Source organism: Medicago sativa, chromosome 8, assembly GCF_051527215.1.
Source record: "Medicago sativa cultivar Bolivia chromosome 8, Bolivia_mono, whole genome shotgun sequence".
In the NCBI taxonomy this organism is placed as follows: Eukaryota; Viridiplantae; Streptophyta; class Magnoliopsida; order Fabales; family Fabaceae; genus Medicago; species Medicago sativa.
This window is the reverse complement of record NC_140756.1, coordinates 63,487,702-63,503,892: the sequence shown is the minus strand read 5'-3', so window position 1 is coordinate 63,503,892 and position 16,191 is coordinate 63,487,702. Positions and strand designations below refer to the sequence as shown.

The 16,191-nt window shown below is 34.2% G+C and overlaps 2 protein-coding genes and 1 pseudogene across 5 annotated transcripts; 1 reads left to right on the top strand and 2 right to left on the bottom strand.

The window, feature by feature from the left end:
* Positions 1-1,701: 1,701 nt before the first annotated feature.
* On the top strand, positions 1,702-3,122 carry LOC146900403 (receptor-like protein 35; annotated as a pseudogene).
* Positions 3,123-4,290: 1,168 nt separating this feature from the next.
* On the bottom strand, positions 4,291-8,806 carry LOC146900402 (protein WEAK CHLOROPLAST MOVEMENT UNDER BLUE LIGHT 1-like). 2 transcript variants are annotated; one of them, XM_085731290.1, is made up of 4 exons: positions 8,606-8,806; positions 6,787-7,050; positions 5,330-6,413; positions 4,291-5,138 (listed from the first exon to the last, which is right to left on the bottom strand). In XM_085731290.1, exons 2-4 carry the CDS (start codon positions 6,958-6,960, stop codon positions 4,483-4,485), a joined length of 1,914 nt encoding a protein of 637 aa, XP_085587416.1. In that variant the 5' UTR covers positions 6,961-7,050; positions 8,606-8,806; the 3' UTR covers positions 4,291-4,482. The 2 variants fall into 2 exon arrangements, with proteins under 2 accessions (XP_085587416.1, XP_085587415.1); XM_085731289.1 differs by lacking the exon at positions 8,606-8,806 and adding an exon at positions 7,267-7,333.
* A 479-nt stretch (positions 8,807-9,285) lies between these two features.
* On the bottom strand, positions 9,286-15,573 carry LOC146900401 (plastidal glycolate/glycerate translocator 1, chloroplastic). 3 transcript variants are annotated; one of them, XM_085733351.1, is made up of 9 exons: positions 13,900-14,074; positions 13,833-13,845; positions 13,219-13,534; positions 12,367-12,628; positions 11,865-11,980; positions 11,254-11,363; positions 10,416-10,593; positions 10,162-10,291; positions 9,286-9,619 (listed from the first exon to the last, which is right to left on the bottom strand). In XM_085733351.1, exons 1-9 carry the CDS (start codon positions 13,944-13,946, stop codon positions 9,469-9,471), a joined length of 1,323 nt encoding a protein of 440 aa, XP_085589477.1. In that variant the 5' UTR covers positions 13,947-14,074; the 3' UTR covers positions 9,286-9,468. The 3 variants fall into 3 exon arrangements, with proteins under 3 accessions (XP_085589477.1, XP_085589476.1, XP_085589475.1); XM_085733350.1 differs by having other exon boundaries at positions 13,833-15,573; XM_085733349.1 differs by lacking the exons at positions 13,833-13,845; positions 13,900-14,074 and adding an exon at positions 15,283-15,573.
* Positions 15,574-16,191: the final 618 nt, after the last annotated feature.

Genomic DNA, 16,191 nt, shown 5'->3' with positions numbered 1-16,191 from the left:
ATAATAATAATAATAATAATAATAATAATAATAAAAGGTTGTCACAAGGATAATATAACCTAATAATAATAGTAAATGTTGTTATAAGGATAATACTGAGATTTTAAATTAATTTAATGATAATTTTGACAATGCAATAAAATTTGTTCCCTTCCCTTCACCTTCTAAAAATTGAACCAAACACGTCAAATTAAAAAGGTTCCCTCCCCTCAAAAACTCTCGGATCAAACATACCCTTATACTTCTAAACAAGTGCCTCAAATGCACTTGTTAGCATTTTCCATATTATAAGTACTAATGTATCTGCCCAGCCTTGCCGAGTTAAACATAATTAAGGATGAAAAAAGTTTGTGTGCATTTTTTTTTAAGGAAAGGTGGTTATAGCATTTCATTAATAATAATAGTTTCAATATAACTTGGGATTGCATAATAAATAGTGGGACAAGTTAAGTAAGTGGCTTCTCTTGCTAAGGCATGAGCCGCCGCATTCGCTTGTCGTCGAATAAACTCAACCCTGGAGTTTGTGAATGAAGAGGAGAAAAGCTCTCGACACGCACCAATAATATTTCCAAATTATGTGACATCTACCGTGCGGGAATGGAAAGCGACTATCATTATTTTTGAATCAAGCTCAAAGTCTATATTATCAAACTGCATATCTTGCATCCATTGAATAGCATGAAAAAGGCCCAAAGCTTCGCCAATAGCGACTGGATAAACCTGACCAAACTACAGCACTTTAGCTACACACAAACGTGCCCGACTCGTCCCGAATACAAATACCAATACATGTCCCCTGAAATCTTTCCAAAAAACGCCACGTTTACATTGCATTTGAATCGTCCACTGCTAGGCGGCATCCATTGTGAGAAAACCAGACCTGTTCGGGCGAGTTGTTGTTGTCCTCCTTGCTGCTGCATGGAAACAGCATATTGCTGCTGCAAGGGAACACAAGTTGTTGTTGTTGTACACATGTAGGCAAGGTTGCTGTTGTACGCGGTAGATTGGCATCCTGCCAATCTTCAAGGAGCTGTCGAGCCCCATCTACAATCTGTGCATTGTTCTCAGTCACATCCTCCCATATTTTAAGGTTCCGATGTTTCCATAAACTCTAACAAATCTTTTTTTTTTTTAGATAGTAATGCAAAGAGCATTACCAAAATAAACTAACAAATCGCAGCAACACGTTGTTAAATATTCTTAGGCAAAGTCTCAAGCATATAGAAAATAGAATTGACGGCAAAATCCATATGAATGGCTGCATTTTGAACATCAAACCAAATTCCGTATGAAGTCCAAACTATCTCTCCACCACGGCGAAATTCCTATGTTTTTTGCTAACCTCACACATCTCACCAAACTATCTCTCTCATTTAACCACCTAAATGGTTCGATCCCATCCTCACTTTTAACACTTCCACGTCTAACTTTCTTGTATCTCGATAACAACCAACTCACTGGTCGAATTCCAAATGCATTTCAGATGTCAAACAAATTTCAAGAATTAGTTTTGAGTTTTAACAAAATTGGAGGTGAACTACCGACATCACTTTCAAACCTTCAAAATCTCCTTATCTTCGAACTTTCATCCAATTTATTTAACGGTCAAATCCCTGATGTGTTTGGTGGGATGACCAAACTGCAGATACTTCTTCTAGATTCAAACAATTTGGAAGGACAAACTCCATCTTCATTATTTAACTTGACATTTCCAATAACAAACTTCATGGAAGAATGCCCAATTGGTTACTTGAAACAAATTCATTAAATTTTTTGAACCTGTCTCAAAACTTGTTCACGTCAATAGATCAATGGATTAACGTCAATACATCCAATGGTTATTTCTATGGCCTTGATCTTAGTTTTAATTTACTGGAAGGTGAAATCCCTTTGGAAGTTTACAATATCAAACTTGAATTTCTCAACTTGAAATACAACAATTTGACGCGGGAATCATTCCACAATGTCTTGCTGGATCACCATCCCTTGAAGTTTTGGATCTACAAATGAACACATTTCACGGCAAAGGACAGTGTAATTGTCACTCTAAACCTCTATGGTAACCAGTTAGAAGGCCCTTTTCCGAAATCCTTGTCTAGTCTAGGTGTAAAAAGTTGGAGTTTCTAAACCTCGGCAGCAACAAAATAGAAGACAATTTTCCAGATTGGCTTCAAACAATGCAAGATTTGCAGGTATTGGTTTTGCGAGACAACAAGTTGCATGGTCCCATTGTCAATTTAAAGATCGAGCATCTATTTCCAATTTTAATCATTTTTGATATCTCGGGCAACAACTTTAGTGGTTTTCTACCAAAAGGCTATCTAAAAAATTATGAAGCTATATGAAGAATGTTACTCAAGTGGTTGGGGATAGAAGTTTGCAATATATGCGCAGGTCGTATGAAGCGTACGACACAGGATACTCAGATTCTGTGACTGTGACGACAAAAGGGAATGAAATGACACTGGTGAAAATTCCAATTAAGTTTGTAAGTATTGATTTTTCAAGAAACAGATTTGAAGGAGAGATTCCAAATGCTATTGGAGAGCTTCATGCACTCATAGGGCTAAACCTTTCCCATAACAGACTTACAGGTTATATTCCCCAATCCATCGGAAACTTGACATATTTGGAATCTTTGGATATTTCCTCAAATACATTAACAGGTGTGATTCCTGCAGAATTAACCAATTTAAACTTTTTGGAAGTCTTGAATCTTTCCAATAACCATCTAGTGGGAAAAATACCTCAAGGAAAGCAGTTCAGTACATTTTCAAATGATTCCTTCGAAGGAAACTTGGGGTTATGTGGATTACCCTTGTCAATGAAATGTGAACCTGATCAACATTCTCCTCCTTCATCCAACAACAGCTTATGGAGTGAAGCGAAATTTGGATTTGGATGGAAACCAGTGGCAATTGGATATGGATGTGGGTTTGTGTTTGGAATATGCATTGGATATTATATGTTTTTAATTGGAAAGCCTAGATGGCTTGTCATGATATTTGGTGGTCAGCCTAAGAGAAGAGTGACAAGGAGAACAAGAGTGAGGAGGGCACATGGTTCAACCATGAATCAGAATCAGAATCAGATGGTGCAAATGTCATAGTTTTATTGTTGTAATTATTTTCCCTATTTTGTGTTAGTTTTTACCTTCTGTTTAAAATAGGCTAGAAGTTGGGTCGTGACAGTATCACGGGCCTTCGATCCAGTGCACACCATGGCAGCTAAACACAATTCCATGAAAATTAAAGACGAGATGAAAAAGGGTTTATGCTTTGTATGTGATGAGCCTTTTACTCTAGATCATGCAAAGAACATTAGTTTCGTAGTGGTAGAGATGGATGAGGAAAACGATACGGATTTTTCTGAGAAATTCCAACCTGAAGCTTCCTCAAAGGTCAATAAAGAATATTCCACACATAATCTTCAAATTGATTTCCAAGAAGAAAGTGTTGCTCTTTCCTCCTGATGATAACATAGAAAGAAAAGACAAAGAAAAGACACTGATGCAGGAGAAACTTTTTTTCCATTTATTTTTACTGTTGGGAGATGGACAGAAGTTTATAGAAAGAAAAGACGGTGATGCAGGAGAAACTTTTTTTTTCTCTTCTGATGCAGGTTTTGGCTTTGGCTGCTGTATCAGCTGGTGTAGAGTTCAATTTATTTGTTAAAATTATATGGATAATCCCAAGTTCCATAAACTGGACAGCTTTGGCATAAAGTACTTAAAACTTGCTCATTGTAGATTGATGTGGAAGATTACACATATCAAAATTGTCTAAACTTGTTACCTAAGATTGTTCTGATAATAAATTAGAGGGTCCATACCCAACAAAGTTATAGGATGTCAAAATATACAACTTACTAAGGGTCTGTTTCGTAACACCCATATGCTAGCTTATAACTTATAAGCTCATAGTCATATGTCTAAAAATAAGTAGAAAAATTCATTCATGATGTTTATATTTACCATCTATGACAAGATTGGATCTATCAAAATAAATTTACAGGAAATAGAAGTGCAATCTCATCATGTTCTTTGTGGTTTCTAAAATTTGCAGCAATGAGCTACAAGGCAGTTGTTGATAATATCTCAAGAATTGATGGGTGAAGTTATGGAAATCATAAAAAGGTAACCCAACGAACACATTTCTATTTGAGAATGAGTCGATAAAATCCCTGGAAATTACTAATAAGCATTGGCAAATACCATGTGTCCTAAAGTAGAGACTCTTGTATGCCTTTTTCATTCTAGAAAATGGTAATTTGGTGATAAAGGCTGAAGTATTATTGAAACAATGGAACAGCTATAATATTAATAGGGCTATATATACAATAAATGATCTTATTTCCATCTTGCAACAAAAGAATTTAATTTAATACAAACTCTCACATATTTAGCAAACAATAATTAACCTCATCAGAAATAAGACTAGTTCAACACTTATATTGTACTTCTTTTCAGTTAAAGAATTACATTCACTTGCTTGGATGTGTTTTTCTCTTTGCAAAGAACATGACAACCTTTGAAGGAAACAATGATTTCTTCTTCTTCTTTTTCTTTCCATCTGAAGCTGGTCCAGCTTCAACATTATTATTATTATCAGGAGTAGTAGTAGTAGTTGCAGTAGTGGTAGTAGAAGTAGTATCTAAAGGAGATTTTCCCTTTGAGGAGTTTGGTGAAGAATTTGGTGAATCATTTACATTCACAGTTGCAGCAGCAGCAGCAGCAGCAACCTCATTAGCTTTTCTTTGTTCTTGTTCAGCTCTCCATGTTCTCAACTCTTGTTCTACAGCTGATTTTCCTTCTGCAGCTTTCTCAGCATTCTCATTTGCAATCTTAAGTGATTCCCTTCTTACACACAACTCTTCATTCAGTTCTTCTAATTTCTCCAAGCTTCTCAATTCAGATTCCTTTGCCATCTCAATCTGTGAATTTGCAGCTGCAATTCTTAGATTAGCTTGTTCCTCAGCCTTTTGAGTTCTCTTACTTAGCTCATGATATTCATCTAATGTGAGTGTCACAAGAGATGAAGAATCAACTTCGTTTTTGTTGCTTCCTCCTCTAGCAGATTCACTTCTCTCCAATGCTTTGATTGAATCTTTAGCCAATTTTTCAGAAACTTTAGCAGCTCCTATTATTAGAAATAAAGTTGGTTAAGCATTAGAGCCCATTTGTGAAAAAAATCACTTTTAAAGCTAAACTTTCCAAAATCACATAATAACTCTTTCTTTTTAAAAGTTCTGTATAAATTAATCTCTAGATTATTGAATACCAAAATCACTTTTTTATCAGTTTTCAATAGATGAGATATTTCAGTAATACCTATTTCATTTTGCGTTGCTTGTAATCTACTTTCCAATGTAGCTAAGTTTGCTTTGGCTTTTTCAGCTTCTTCTCGTGCTTCAAGAAGTTGAGCTTGAGCAGTTTGAGCTAATGATTTGGCTTCATCAGCTTCTTGTGCTGCTGCTTGAAGTTTCTTAGGTAACTCAGCCATAATCTCTTTTGCTTCATTCTCTTTCATTTGAAGAAAAGCTATTGCTGATTTTGATTTCTCAAGTTCAACTTGAAGACTTGTGACTTTAGCAGAAGCTTTTTCTTCACTTTCTTTAAGGTTGTTGAGAATTGACTTTTCTTCTTTTAGTTCCGATTGAAGCAATATTGAAGCTTCTCTTAAGCTGTTAACCTCATTAGTTGTTTTTTCAATGTTCATCTTTACTACCTCTAGTTCCTTCTTTCTTTCTTCATTGGTTTCATCTTCTAGTTTTGATTCCATATATGCTGCTAACTCGGTTTTCAAATCAAGCAACAAAGAGGAAGATGCTTCCAATTTGGATTTGAGAACTCTTGCTGATAAAACTTGTTCATTTAGTGTCTCTAGCTCCTTTTCTGATTGTTCGAGTTCAAGCTTATATTTTTGAGTTTCTTCATCAACGACGCCTGATGCTTGTTCCTCGGCTTCCATGTGCGCCGTTTGAGTCGAAATCAATGACTCCTTTGTTGCAATTAACTCAGCTGTTAAATCTTCCACTGCTTTTTCAATCTCCTTGGATGCTGCAACAGCCTCCTCGGCATTGATGATAGCTGCATCCCTTCCACTCACTACAAAATCATACTCTTTCCTTAAAGAGTCTAATTCTTTTTTCAAATATTCCAATTCCGAAACTGCAGCACTATGCATTGATTTTTCAACCTCAAGTTGTGCTTTGGCTTCAAAACTGGCTTCATCTGCAAGGTCTTGCTCCAGCTCCTCAATTTTGCGAATCACAAGTTCCACTTCTTCTTTTACCCGAAGCTCATCTCTTTCTACACTTTCTAAGTTGAGTTTGAGTTCTTCTGTAAGTTTCTTAGTGTTTTCCAATTCTTCAGCTGTATTTGGTTTTCCAAATTCATGTCCAATCTTGCTTCTCTGTTCACCAAAAAGAACAAAACAGAAAGAAAGAAAAAAAAGTCATGTGGTTTAGGGAATTCAGACTTCAAATTGTGCATGCCTCAAAGAATGAGAAACAACTAGCAAGTAATGTATAGAGAAAATATCATTCATCCAATTTGCATCAGCACAATATGTTTCGACACAATAGCGATTTGTTCAAATTCATCCATGCTATATATCCGCTATTTAACGACACTAGTCCATTATAAGATTTTATGAAGTTATATATGACTAGGACTAGGGGAAGTGGAAAATATAATATGATGTCACTTACTATAATCCAAAACTAAGAAGAAAAATGTATAAAGCAAGAATATAATTTGAGGAAGACATTATGAGTATGACATACCTCCAGACTCTGAGTTCTACGGGTTTTCCAATCCACTATTCCTCCAAACTTGGACACAGCATCTTTGACAGATTTCAAAGGTGCTGCGGTATCAATTACATTCTTAAGACCAGAATCAGAATTTGGTGAAGTTTCATCACCAACCTGACTAGGGGATTCTGGTTGTGGCTCCATAGTTTTTTTTTTTTTTTTGTCTTTTCAAAGTGGCACCTCTTAAATACGAAATCTGCTCCAAAACAGAAATTGGGAGTGCCACCAAAATGTCTGCAATTCAAGTTATCATTATTAAGAAACAAATATGTAATGAAATATAACTATATAATAGTATGTGATGAAAATTTTCACAATGCAGGATGGTGCCCCTTTAATCTTTAATGCCCCAAAATATTATTGTATAACATGTGGATAAAAGTAGTGCTTACAAAACCATATTATATGCATGTAAGAAGGAAGATATAAACAAAAAGTGATTAATCCAACCTGAATTGGAATTGAGGAGCAGGAGAAAAAAGATGATGCAGAAGAAGAAAGTGGGAGAGTTGGTCCTATTAGAATAAATATTATGTATTATAATTTATATGGTGCATGTCATAGGGTACGTTTCTGTTGAGGAAATGAAGGAGGATAATTAACTATTTGCATTTGCAACCTCGTCCCTCCATTTTTAATTTTGTGTGTGTTCCAAACCCATGCAACGTCCCCACAAACTACCACCTCTACTATATAATCTAGGGAAAACAAAACCACATTTAAGCACGCGTGGTGTGGGATCACCACACCTCATCATTTTCCACCACTATTTTTAGCATTATCTATATCTCTACATATATAACCTCTTTTTTTTTACTCAGATTAGGTTTATTAATTTGTCTTATTTCATTGTTACTATTTTACTCTTAATTCATTACAAAGTTTCCCTTCATCTTATAGGATAATCTTTTATACTATTTGACAAAAATCATGCAATTGGTTTTGTGGGAAAGTAATTTTCATCGTTACTACTGTAGTACAAAAACAAAATTTGTGCACTACAGCAAATTCAAAAGGAACCAATCACACTTTGGTAATTTTATAGTGATTAATTTGTCTCCTGTATAAATTTTAGCAAGAGATACATGTGTTTGAGTTTGAATGTCCCCTTTTTCAAATTTGAATACTTTCTTCCTAAAATAACGAATAGAAAATTTAATTAATCTGATTGCAGCCATCAAATTGATGGGAATGAAATTGAGGATCCTAATATCATCATTTTCTGCATATTACTGATCCTCGATTTCATTTCAATGAGTGGTGTCGCAGCCTAAATCTTCATCTTCTTCCTTAATATGAAATATGCAATTGTAATACAAAAACATATCTAAATCATATTCTTAAAATAAGGATCAAATCTTTCTTTCGAGACCCATTGGAGCTTTAACGTTAATTTTTGTGACTACGGAGACAGCATGGTAGAATCATTGCATTTATAAGAAGTTACGTTTCCCATTCTACAGGAGAGATTTCTCCACATAATATTTATCGCATATATTTCCGCAAATACAAGCACACAAAAACTTCCATCACAAGTAATTAAAAGAAAAGGAGAAAAGATAGATTATGTCATCCTCGTCCCTGATCAGAAATAAATTACTAAAAAATGTTTCAAGTTTATTGGAAGAAATTGTTATATTTCATCACAAACCATAACAATCAAACAATGCAAAAGAAACAATCAATATAGTTACCATTAGAAAGACCTAATTATTATTATTAAGAAGGCATGCAATGCAACAACAAAATCATGAAATGAAAAGAGAAGGAAAGAAGGAAATGAAAGAACCTGGAATAATAGAAATGTAGAATCTGGAAAAAGAAGAGAGAAAAGAAATGTGATAATAAATTAAGGAGGAGGAGCAGAGAGGAAAGGAGAAGCTATAATACGGTGGAAGAAGGAATTGTTGTTATTGTTGAGGCGATGAAGAAGGAAGGAACAGCTCATTACTTTCTCAAATTTTCTTCCTTCCAACTCATCAACCAATGCAAAATATGCTATGCAATACCAACGTTAACATATCCTTCCACCAATAACATTAATTCATATTCAAACACGTGTTGGGACACAGCATGTCACACCCTTTTCCACCACCATTTTACTTTTCATCTAAATAAACACATATTGTTTTGTTAATTTTCTTACCACCACATCCTAAAATGAAAATACTCTTCATTATTTGAAGAATATTCTCTTATCAACTATATATATATATATATATATATATATATATATTTTTTTTTTTTTTGAAGGAACTATATATACGAAGATAAAATGAAATTGAAAATACATGAACATATAAAAGAGCGGATAGGAAAACTAGTCATCAAAATTTTACCATCTTTAAAATTGTAATATGTTAGTCAAAATAATCTTTTCGTCAACTTTTGTCATTAAAGACTCTAACCTAACACGTAAAATGACATGTGACATTCCACATATCTCACATCAATTGACATCATAGAATATGATAAATAAATCATAAATGAATATATTATTGTATCCTATACAATTTACAAAATGGCGCTACTTACTGCATGGTTCATAATATTTCTCTATACATTTCCACTCTACCATATAAACAATGGAAGTTATAGCATACAAAGGGAATGAAAATAATAGTAGCAGGTTGTGATATTAATATGATAATTTCAGCCAATAACTGCAAGCAAGCTTTGTCTCACAATTGGAATTGAACATAGTATAGATCCAAATATGCCATTCAAAGCATACGCAATGGCACAGAATGGGAGAGCCTCGGGTTCCTTGGCAGACAATGCTGCTGTTCCAAGCCCATGAGCACTGTACAAAATTTATTCAAGAGCAAACAATCACACATATGCATGAAGAAGAAAATATTTTTCTATGCTTGTATGTTACCAGAATCAATAAAAATTCTTCTTATCAATACCATTTCTAGTTATGTTACGAGTTTCACATTGGATGAAATATGACCTGGAAATGAGTTTATAAGTGGTAGGCATCCCTCACCTTACAACCTGGTATCAGAATCTGTTTAAAATCCAATGGGCCACCCCCTATTGGGGCTGCTCAAGTCACACTCCAGATGTCTAGCCTAGACGTGAGAGAATGTGCTAAGAGTTACATTGACATTTCTCATCTAACAGGCCAGTTTTGTAGGGTTGAGTTAGACCAACCCAACCTAAATTTTAAGACTACCTGACAGACAAACTACGTATAGACCAAATTAAAACGGGGATATGGGAATTGTAAGACTCCACACCTCTCCACCAGAGTGTATAATCCAAATGCAATTTCAGTGTGTGATGCAAAGATAAAGGGTTTTTGGTAAGCGAACAAAATATTGGTTAGCGAAAAAATACCTAGAAGCAGTTGCTATTCCTCGAGCAATCGGATCACTAAATCTGAGTTTATCAAGAGTTGCTTGCACGAAATTCGCCCCAACCAGACCAGTTACTACAACCACTGCTGCTGTGAGAGATGGATTGGCACCTGTACACAGAAAATAGAATTTTTCAGTGATGGAACTAAAGTACAATCAAATACAAATCAAAATTTAGAGCATCCATTTAATGATTATTGGGATGAACGTTTGCAGTCCAGGCATGATACTTACCATCAAACAGAGACACAATACTGAGGGCCAATGCCACTGTTATACATCTGGGTAGAATGGACACGGTTAAGGATGGTTCTAATTGAACAAGACGTCCAACAAGGGCGGTTGAGTACAGTGAGAATACTGTTGAGATGATGACAGAAGTGAAAATCTCAGCTGCATGCCTTTTCACAAGCTGAATATAGAAAACAAATCAATGGTTAATGAGTAACGGTTTAGCCGCTGTTTAACTATGGTATGAGAAAGAAAAATGTTGGAAAACAAGTTTTTTATTTGGTTAGTGATTGGAAAGAGAATTAAGTCTGTACAAGGATATGTACACTATTCTCTGCTCTTCAAGTTTGAATTCATATCCTGTTTGGATTGACATTTTTGAATTTATTTACTGGCATAAGCATTTGTAAGACTGTTATTGAAAGCTTATGGAAACATCGTATCAACTGTTCATAAACTGATTTTAGCTTATTTCCGTAAGTTCTACATGATAGCTTATGAAAACAACTTATAGCTTATATGGAAACAGTTTGACTTTTTTTTTTTGGTTACATAAACAGTTTGACTTTATTTTGCCTTTTGTTATAAAATAGTTTATACATAGCCACTTAAATAATAAGTGTTTATGCTATAATATAAGTGCCTAATTGAGTTGTTTATCCAAACAGGGCCCTTCAACTTAAATCAAACTCTAAATAGCCCAATGATTTACCAAGAACAAAAAGAATAAGTAAATAAAAAATATGCAGTAAAAACAAACGAGACATTGTTGTATTTGTCTGCTTTAGTTTTTAGCAGAAGTATAAGATTTATTTCATGAGGAAACCTATAGATGGTTTACCTTTCTTTGCTTGAACATGGAGAAGGAAAAGGAGAGAATAACAGATCCCAAAAATCCCATTAAAATGTCACCGGCTCCAGGATTGGCGGATGTGTTGGTAAGGTAATATCCTATGAATGTTGAGAGAAGAGTCAACAAAAACTAAAGATATATCATGCCGAAATGGCTTTGACTATAAAATTTACTAGGCATAGTGGTCGAGAAAGAGGAACCGTGATGTGAAAGCAAAGCTAAAGAAAAAATGACTTGAACATATATTAATTTCTCATTAGTGTCGGTACTATTTTTTTTTAGTCCCTATATTGTACGTGGACTAATTGAACATAAATCAAATATTACACAAACTAAAACGAAAAATATACATTATCGGGACTAAAATAAATCAACGAGTTGCATATTTCAAGACATTGGGGACAAAGAAAAACTGGTTTCCTTAGGTAACTTGCCAGAAGATTTGAAATGCTTGACTGTTTGTCATTCGGTGTTTGCAATCAGAAGGAAGTTTCAAACTTGTTGTTTATGAACTTGAGTTTCTTTTCCTAGTTAATTAGCAACCAAAGTTGGCACCAACTTTCATGATAGAGTAATTATATAGTTATCTTCAAACATACCTAGAACAGGATCAAGCCCTAACTTTGAAAAATACCCGAAAGCAAATGCTGTCAAAACTGCGGATAGTGCACAGCAAATTATAGGATGGAAGACCTTCTTCACATTTGATGGCAACCTGAAAGAAAATAACAGCAACAATGAATCAACCTCAAATAAAAAATTGAATTACATACCATAACAGTTGGTAATAAAATTCCAATAGCATAAGCATGTGATAAAGAACGACTTAATTCATATACACTGTCAGTTTAAAGATTTTTTACACTGTCAATCAATCATACTTGTCATAACATTAAAAATGTTTGACTTCAATCATAACTACTTCTAAAATCACACATATGATTGATTTTGATTTGTTGACAGTGTAAAACGTTTTACACTGGCATTATATAAAAGCTAAACTCATAAAGGAATACTTGTTTTTCAATTTTAAACCTTGTGTGCATAGGAAAAAAGCAATTGTCAATTTGAATATCAGTAGTAAAAACGAATATATTTTACCCAGAACCAACCATGTAGCCTAACACTGTGGCTGCAAGCAAAAACGGAAGGCATGTTCTAGCACTTGTCCCCAGTAATGTTGGATAAAATAATGCACTAACAAATGATGTTAGGAGAATCCCAGTCCATGTCCACACTTCTACTTGAGAAAAAGGCGACGGCTTTCCCATAGGCTCGGCATCTATCAATTCTGTTTTCACAGCTTTTCGTACTGCTATAGCTGTGTAACCAGCAACACAAAGTGTAGCTAGCCATCCTCCAACTGAACAACATTATTAACATCAGTATCCAAACATCAAACATGCACCAAAATATGCACATCATACAGGAGATGCAGATTTTGAAAAGAAAACTTGGAGAAGAGAAGATTTGTCACTCAAGTCAATAAAACACTGAGGCTATCTAATTATTTAAGCATCTATAACCCATTGATCAGCATACCCAAATTTAAATAAATTATTGATCGAGGGTTCTCAATCAATCTATGTAATACTGACACTTCAGGTTGAAGGTGTGCACGACACGTTCGGTATCCAACACTTGTATGACACTGACACGTGTGGTTACAGTCAACCACTTCCGTTTTCTCCAATTACCAAGGGTGTATCCGTGTCAGTGTCTGTCCGGTGTTTATGTATGTGTCAGTGCTTCTTAGTTCTCAATATCAGGGATCATTTTGGAATTTCGTTAGTTTCAGAGACCTAATTGCTCGATCCCTCCCTACCCTACCATTTCGAGGACTAAAATGGTGATTCACTCAAGATGGTCACTCGCAATGCAAACTCAGAGCAACTTAGCCAATCCAACAATAAATAAATAGTAAATAAATAACCAAGAAATACATGCACCAACCTACAATAAGACAAATTTTGATGCCAGAAGCAGCAGGTATATCTTTAACAGAAAGAGGCAAGACAACCAAAGAAGGAACATAGAACAAAGGGAGCCATCTCTGAATGAACATAAAAGCAGGCTCAAAGAAGTTCATCACTGCTGTAGCTGCAGATGGCACAGTAGAATCAAGAATTATCAAAACTGAGAATATACAAAACATCCCAAACAATGCACTAGGAAACTTGATAGCAGCTGCTACAAATGCTTTCTTCAAAAGCTTATCCGTAGCAAGAAAAAGCCCCAGAGACACAATCAAATGTAACACCCCAAACACCTGAAATTTAGAAGCAAAAAATAAAAACTCAAATTTATCACAAATTTGACGTAGTAGTGTGTGTTTGGTTTGGTTCTAAGTGGTGAAAATTGATTTTGATTGAATTAAACTTGTACAAAATTCAGTTTAGTTAAAATGAGTTTAGGGTGAAATAATCTATGTTTGGATAGATTCACATGAAACTGAATTGAATAATAAATTTGAACCATAAAAGCTATTAATCCTATCTGATCAATTATTTTAAGTCTTCATAATCATTTTTGGCTCTCCCAAAATGAATAGAAACATATAGACTCACATTATGGGTGAGTGAAGAAGTGTTCCCAGAATCAGTTTCAGCTGATTTAGGTAAAAGCTGTCTGCTTTTTGAATTTTCTTGAGAACCCTTGTGCAAGAAACTGGAATTGAGCATAGTAGGAGTTGTTAGGTTACACAAAAGGGAGAGAAAGAGGTGTTGATGATTTTGTAGAAAGGGTGGCAAGAAAGAGTGAGGATGGTTTTATGCTGACAAGTGATGAAATAGGTTGCCATGGAAGTGGTAAAGTTTCTGCGGCTTCAAGAGAAACCTATCATTGCATTCGTACTATCTTGTGGGACCTCAAAGAGAAAATTTTGTTTTTTTCTTTGTTTTTTTGAGGTGACCTTTACGGCCAAGAAATTATGATAGTATTAGATTTTTTTTTTTAACCAAAATTATGATATTAGATATTTTCCATCGCAAACTAATATTCATTTAAGAGGTTGAGATTCTCTTAACAAAAGTATTTTCATACGCATCAGCTACGGATCAAATATTGGATATGTTGATATTTCATAAAAACTTACTATTTAAAATCTTTAAAAAGTGTTAGGGAATAGGGATATTCGCTAGCATTTTTTTCTAGAATAACAAATTCCTTAGATTATTCCTTAACATATTGTGTTTTTTTTTTTTTTTTGAAGAATCCTTAACATATTGTGTTGTAATTTAACATTCTTGCTTATATAATATAATCTCCGTGGTGCAGCTTAGACACACCATTTTTCAGCATGTCTCTCTTTTCTCTCTTATTCAATAGGATCAAATGGTTAAGATGGTCAAATATCCATCACTTCTATCATACTATATTGATGATATTAGATGAAGTGAGAGTTTACATCCATAGACTTCTCTGACTATGTTTTTTTTTTATAACAAGAAGAAAAAAAATTGAACATATTCAATAACAAGAAATTGAATTTTAATGTTTTGTTGTTAATGGTACCAAAAAGATCAAATCTCATGGGATTATGATTATGATTGTCATTGTAATTTATGATAGGTGGATGCATTTGAGTAAATGACCTAATGGCTTAATTATTTTATAGTTGCCGTAACTCAAAATTACACATTACAAATAGTGCATCTTTAGATTATCTATGGGAGATATTGGCACAAAAAAAAAAAAAAAAAAAGTTATCTATGGGAGAAGTCAAAATGATTCTAAAGACTTAAAATTGATTATGGCATTTTTTAGAACAAAATTTATAGTTTTTGCCTCCAAACTAATTTGTATACTGAAGTTTTTTTTTTTTACAAAGTATACTAAAGTTAATTAACTAACTCATTTAATGTAAATATATTCAAAAATAAATCATTTTGTTAAACCGGGTTTTAACTAAAATTAATCCTTTCCTCAAAAAAAAAAAAAAAAAAAAACTAAAATTAATCCTACAAAATCAAAATCAATATATTTGCCGAGGAAACTCACTTAGAAACATAGACTCACATTTTGGGTCAGTGAAGAAGTGCTCCCAGAATCAGTTCCAGCTGATTTAATTGAAAGTTGTCTGCTTTTTGAATTTCCATGAGCACCCTTTTGCAAGAAACATGAATTGAACCTTGCAGAAGTTGTTGTGCTACACAAAATGGAGCTTTTTCTAATGCAAGGGAGAGAAAGAGGGGTTGACTTAGCAGAGAGGATCGAACGGTAGAGTGATGGTGGTTTTAGTGAGTGGTTGGTGAGAACTGAAAACGGAGTTGATAGTAAATGGGTTGCCATTGAAGCTGCCAAAAGGGTAAGTTTCGAAGGTTTCAAGAGAAGGCATTCATACAAGTGTTGTGGGACCTGAAAGAGAAATTTGTATGGACAAGAAGAACAAGTGATGATGATGAGATGAGACCAAACTTTATATCCATAGACTTCTCTTAGAATGTTTTTTACATACCATGAATGGGAATTTTAATGTTTTGTTGTTACTTTGAAAAACTTTTTAATGGTGCCAAAAATATTTTATCCCATGGAGATTATGATTTGAATATTTTTTTTACAACTTGTGATGGGTGTATGCACTTGAGTAAATAAATTAAAGTGTCAATTTGATCTTTCAACTCTACTATGTTTTCTATCCAAATCATTAAACTAACTCACGCTAACTTTATACATGGCTCTATCATGGACCTGACATGGTAAATAAACTTTTTTTAGGGGATGGTAAGTAAACATTTGTATGAGAATATATTGCAAATTTTGTAGCAATCAACCATAGTTTAACTATATATCATTCATCCATGATCATAACATTGTAACACCATTGAAGCTAATGAAGATGTCGATTTAGAGCACTTGTTCAGGCGACAAAATCGGTCCAAATAGAGAATTCCAATTGAACATAAGGACCCTTCAATACTTAGCTTC

Excerpts from the sequence above, each read along its gene's own strand:
- LOC146900402 (XM_085731290.1), bottom strand. The coding sequence starts at position 6,960 with ATGGAGCCACAACCAGAATCCCCTAGTCAGGTTGGTGATGAAACTTCA. Across the intron at positions 6,414-6,786 it reads GTAGAACTCAGAGTCTGGAG|AGAAGCAAGATTGGACATGA; the intron begins GTATGTCATACT and ends TTTGGTGAACAG. Across the intron at positions 5,139-5,329 it reads AGCAACGCAAAATGAAATAG|GAGCTGCTAAAGTTTCTGAA; the intron begins GTATTACTGAAA and ends TTCTAATAATAG.
- LOC146900401 (XM_085733349.1), bottom strand. The coding sequence starts at position 15,555 with ATGGCAACCCATTTACTATCAACTCCGTTTTCAGTTCTCACCAACCAC. Across the intron at positions 11,364-11,864 it reads AGGGCTTGATCCTGTTCTAG|GATATTACCTTACCAACACA; the intron begins GTATGTTTGAAG and ends CAACATTCATAG. Across the intron at positions 10,292-10,415 it reads TATTGTGTCTCTGTTTGATG|GTGCCAATCCATCTCTCACA; the intron begins GTAAGTATCATG and ends TTCTGTGTACAG.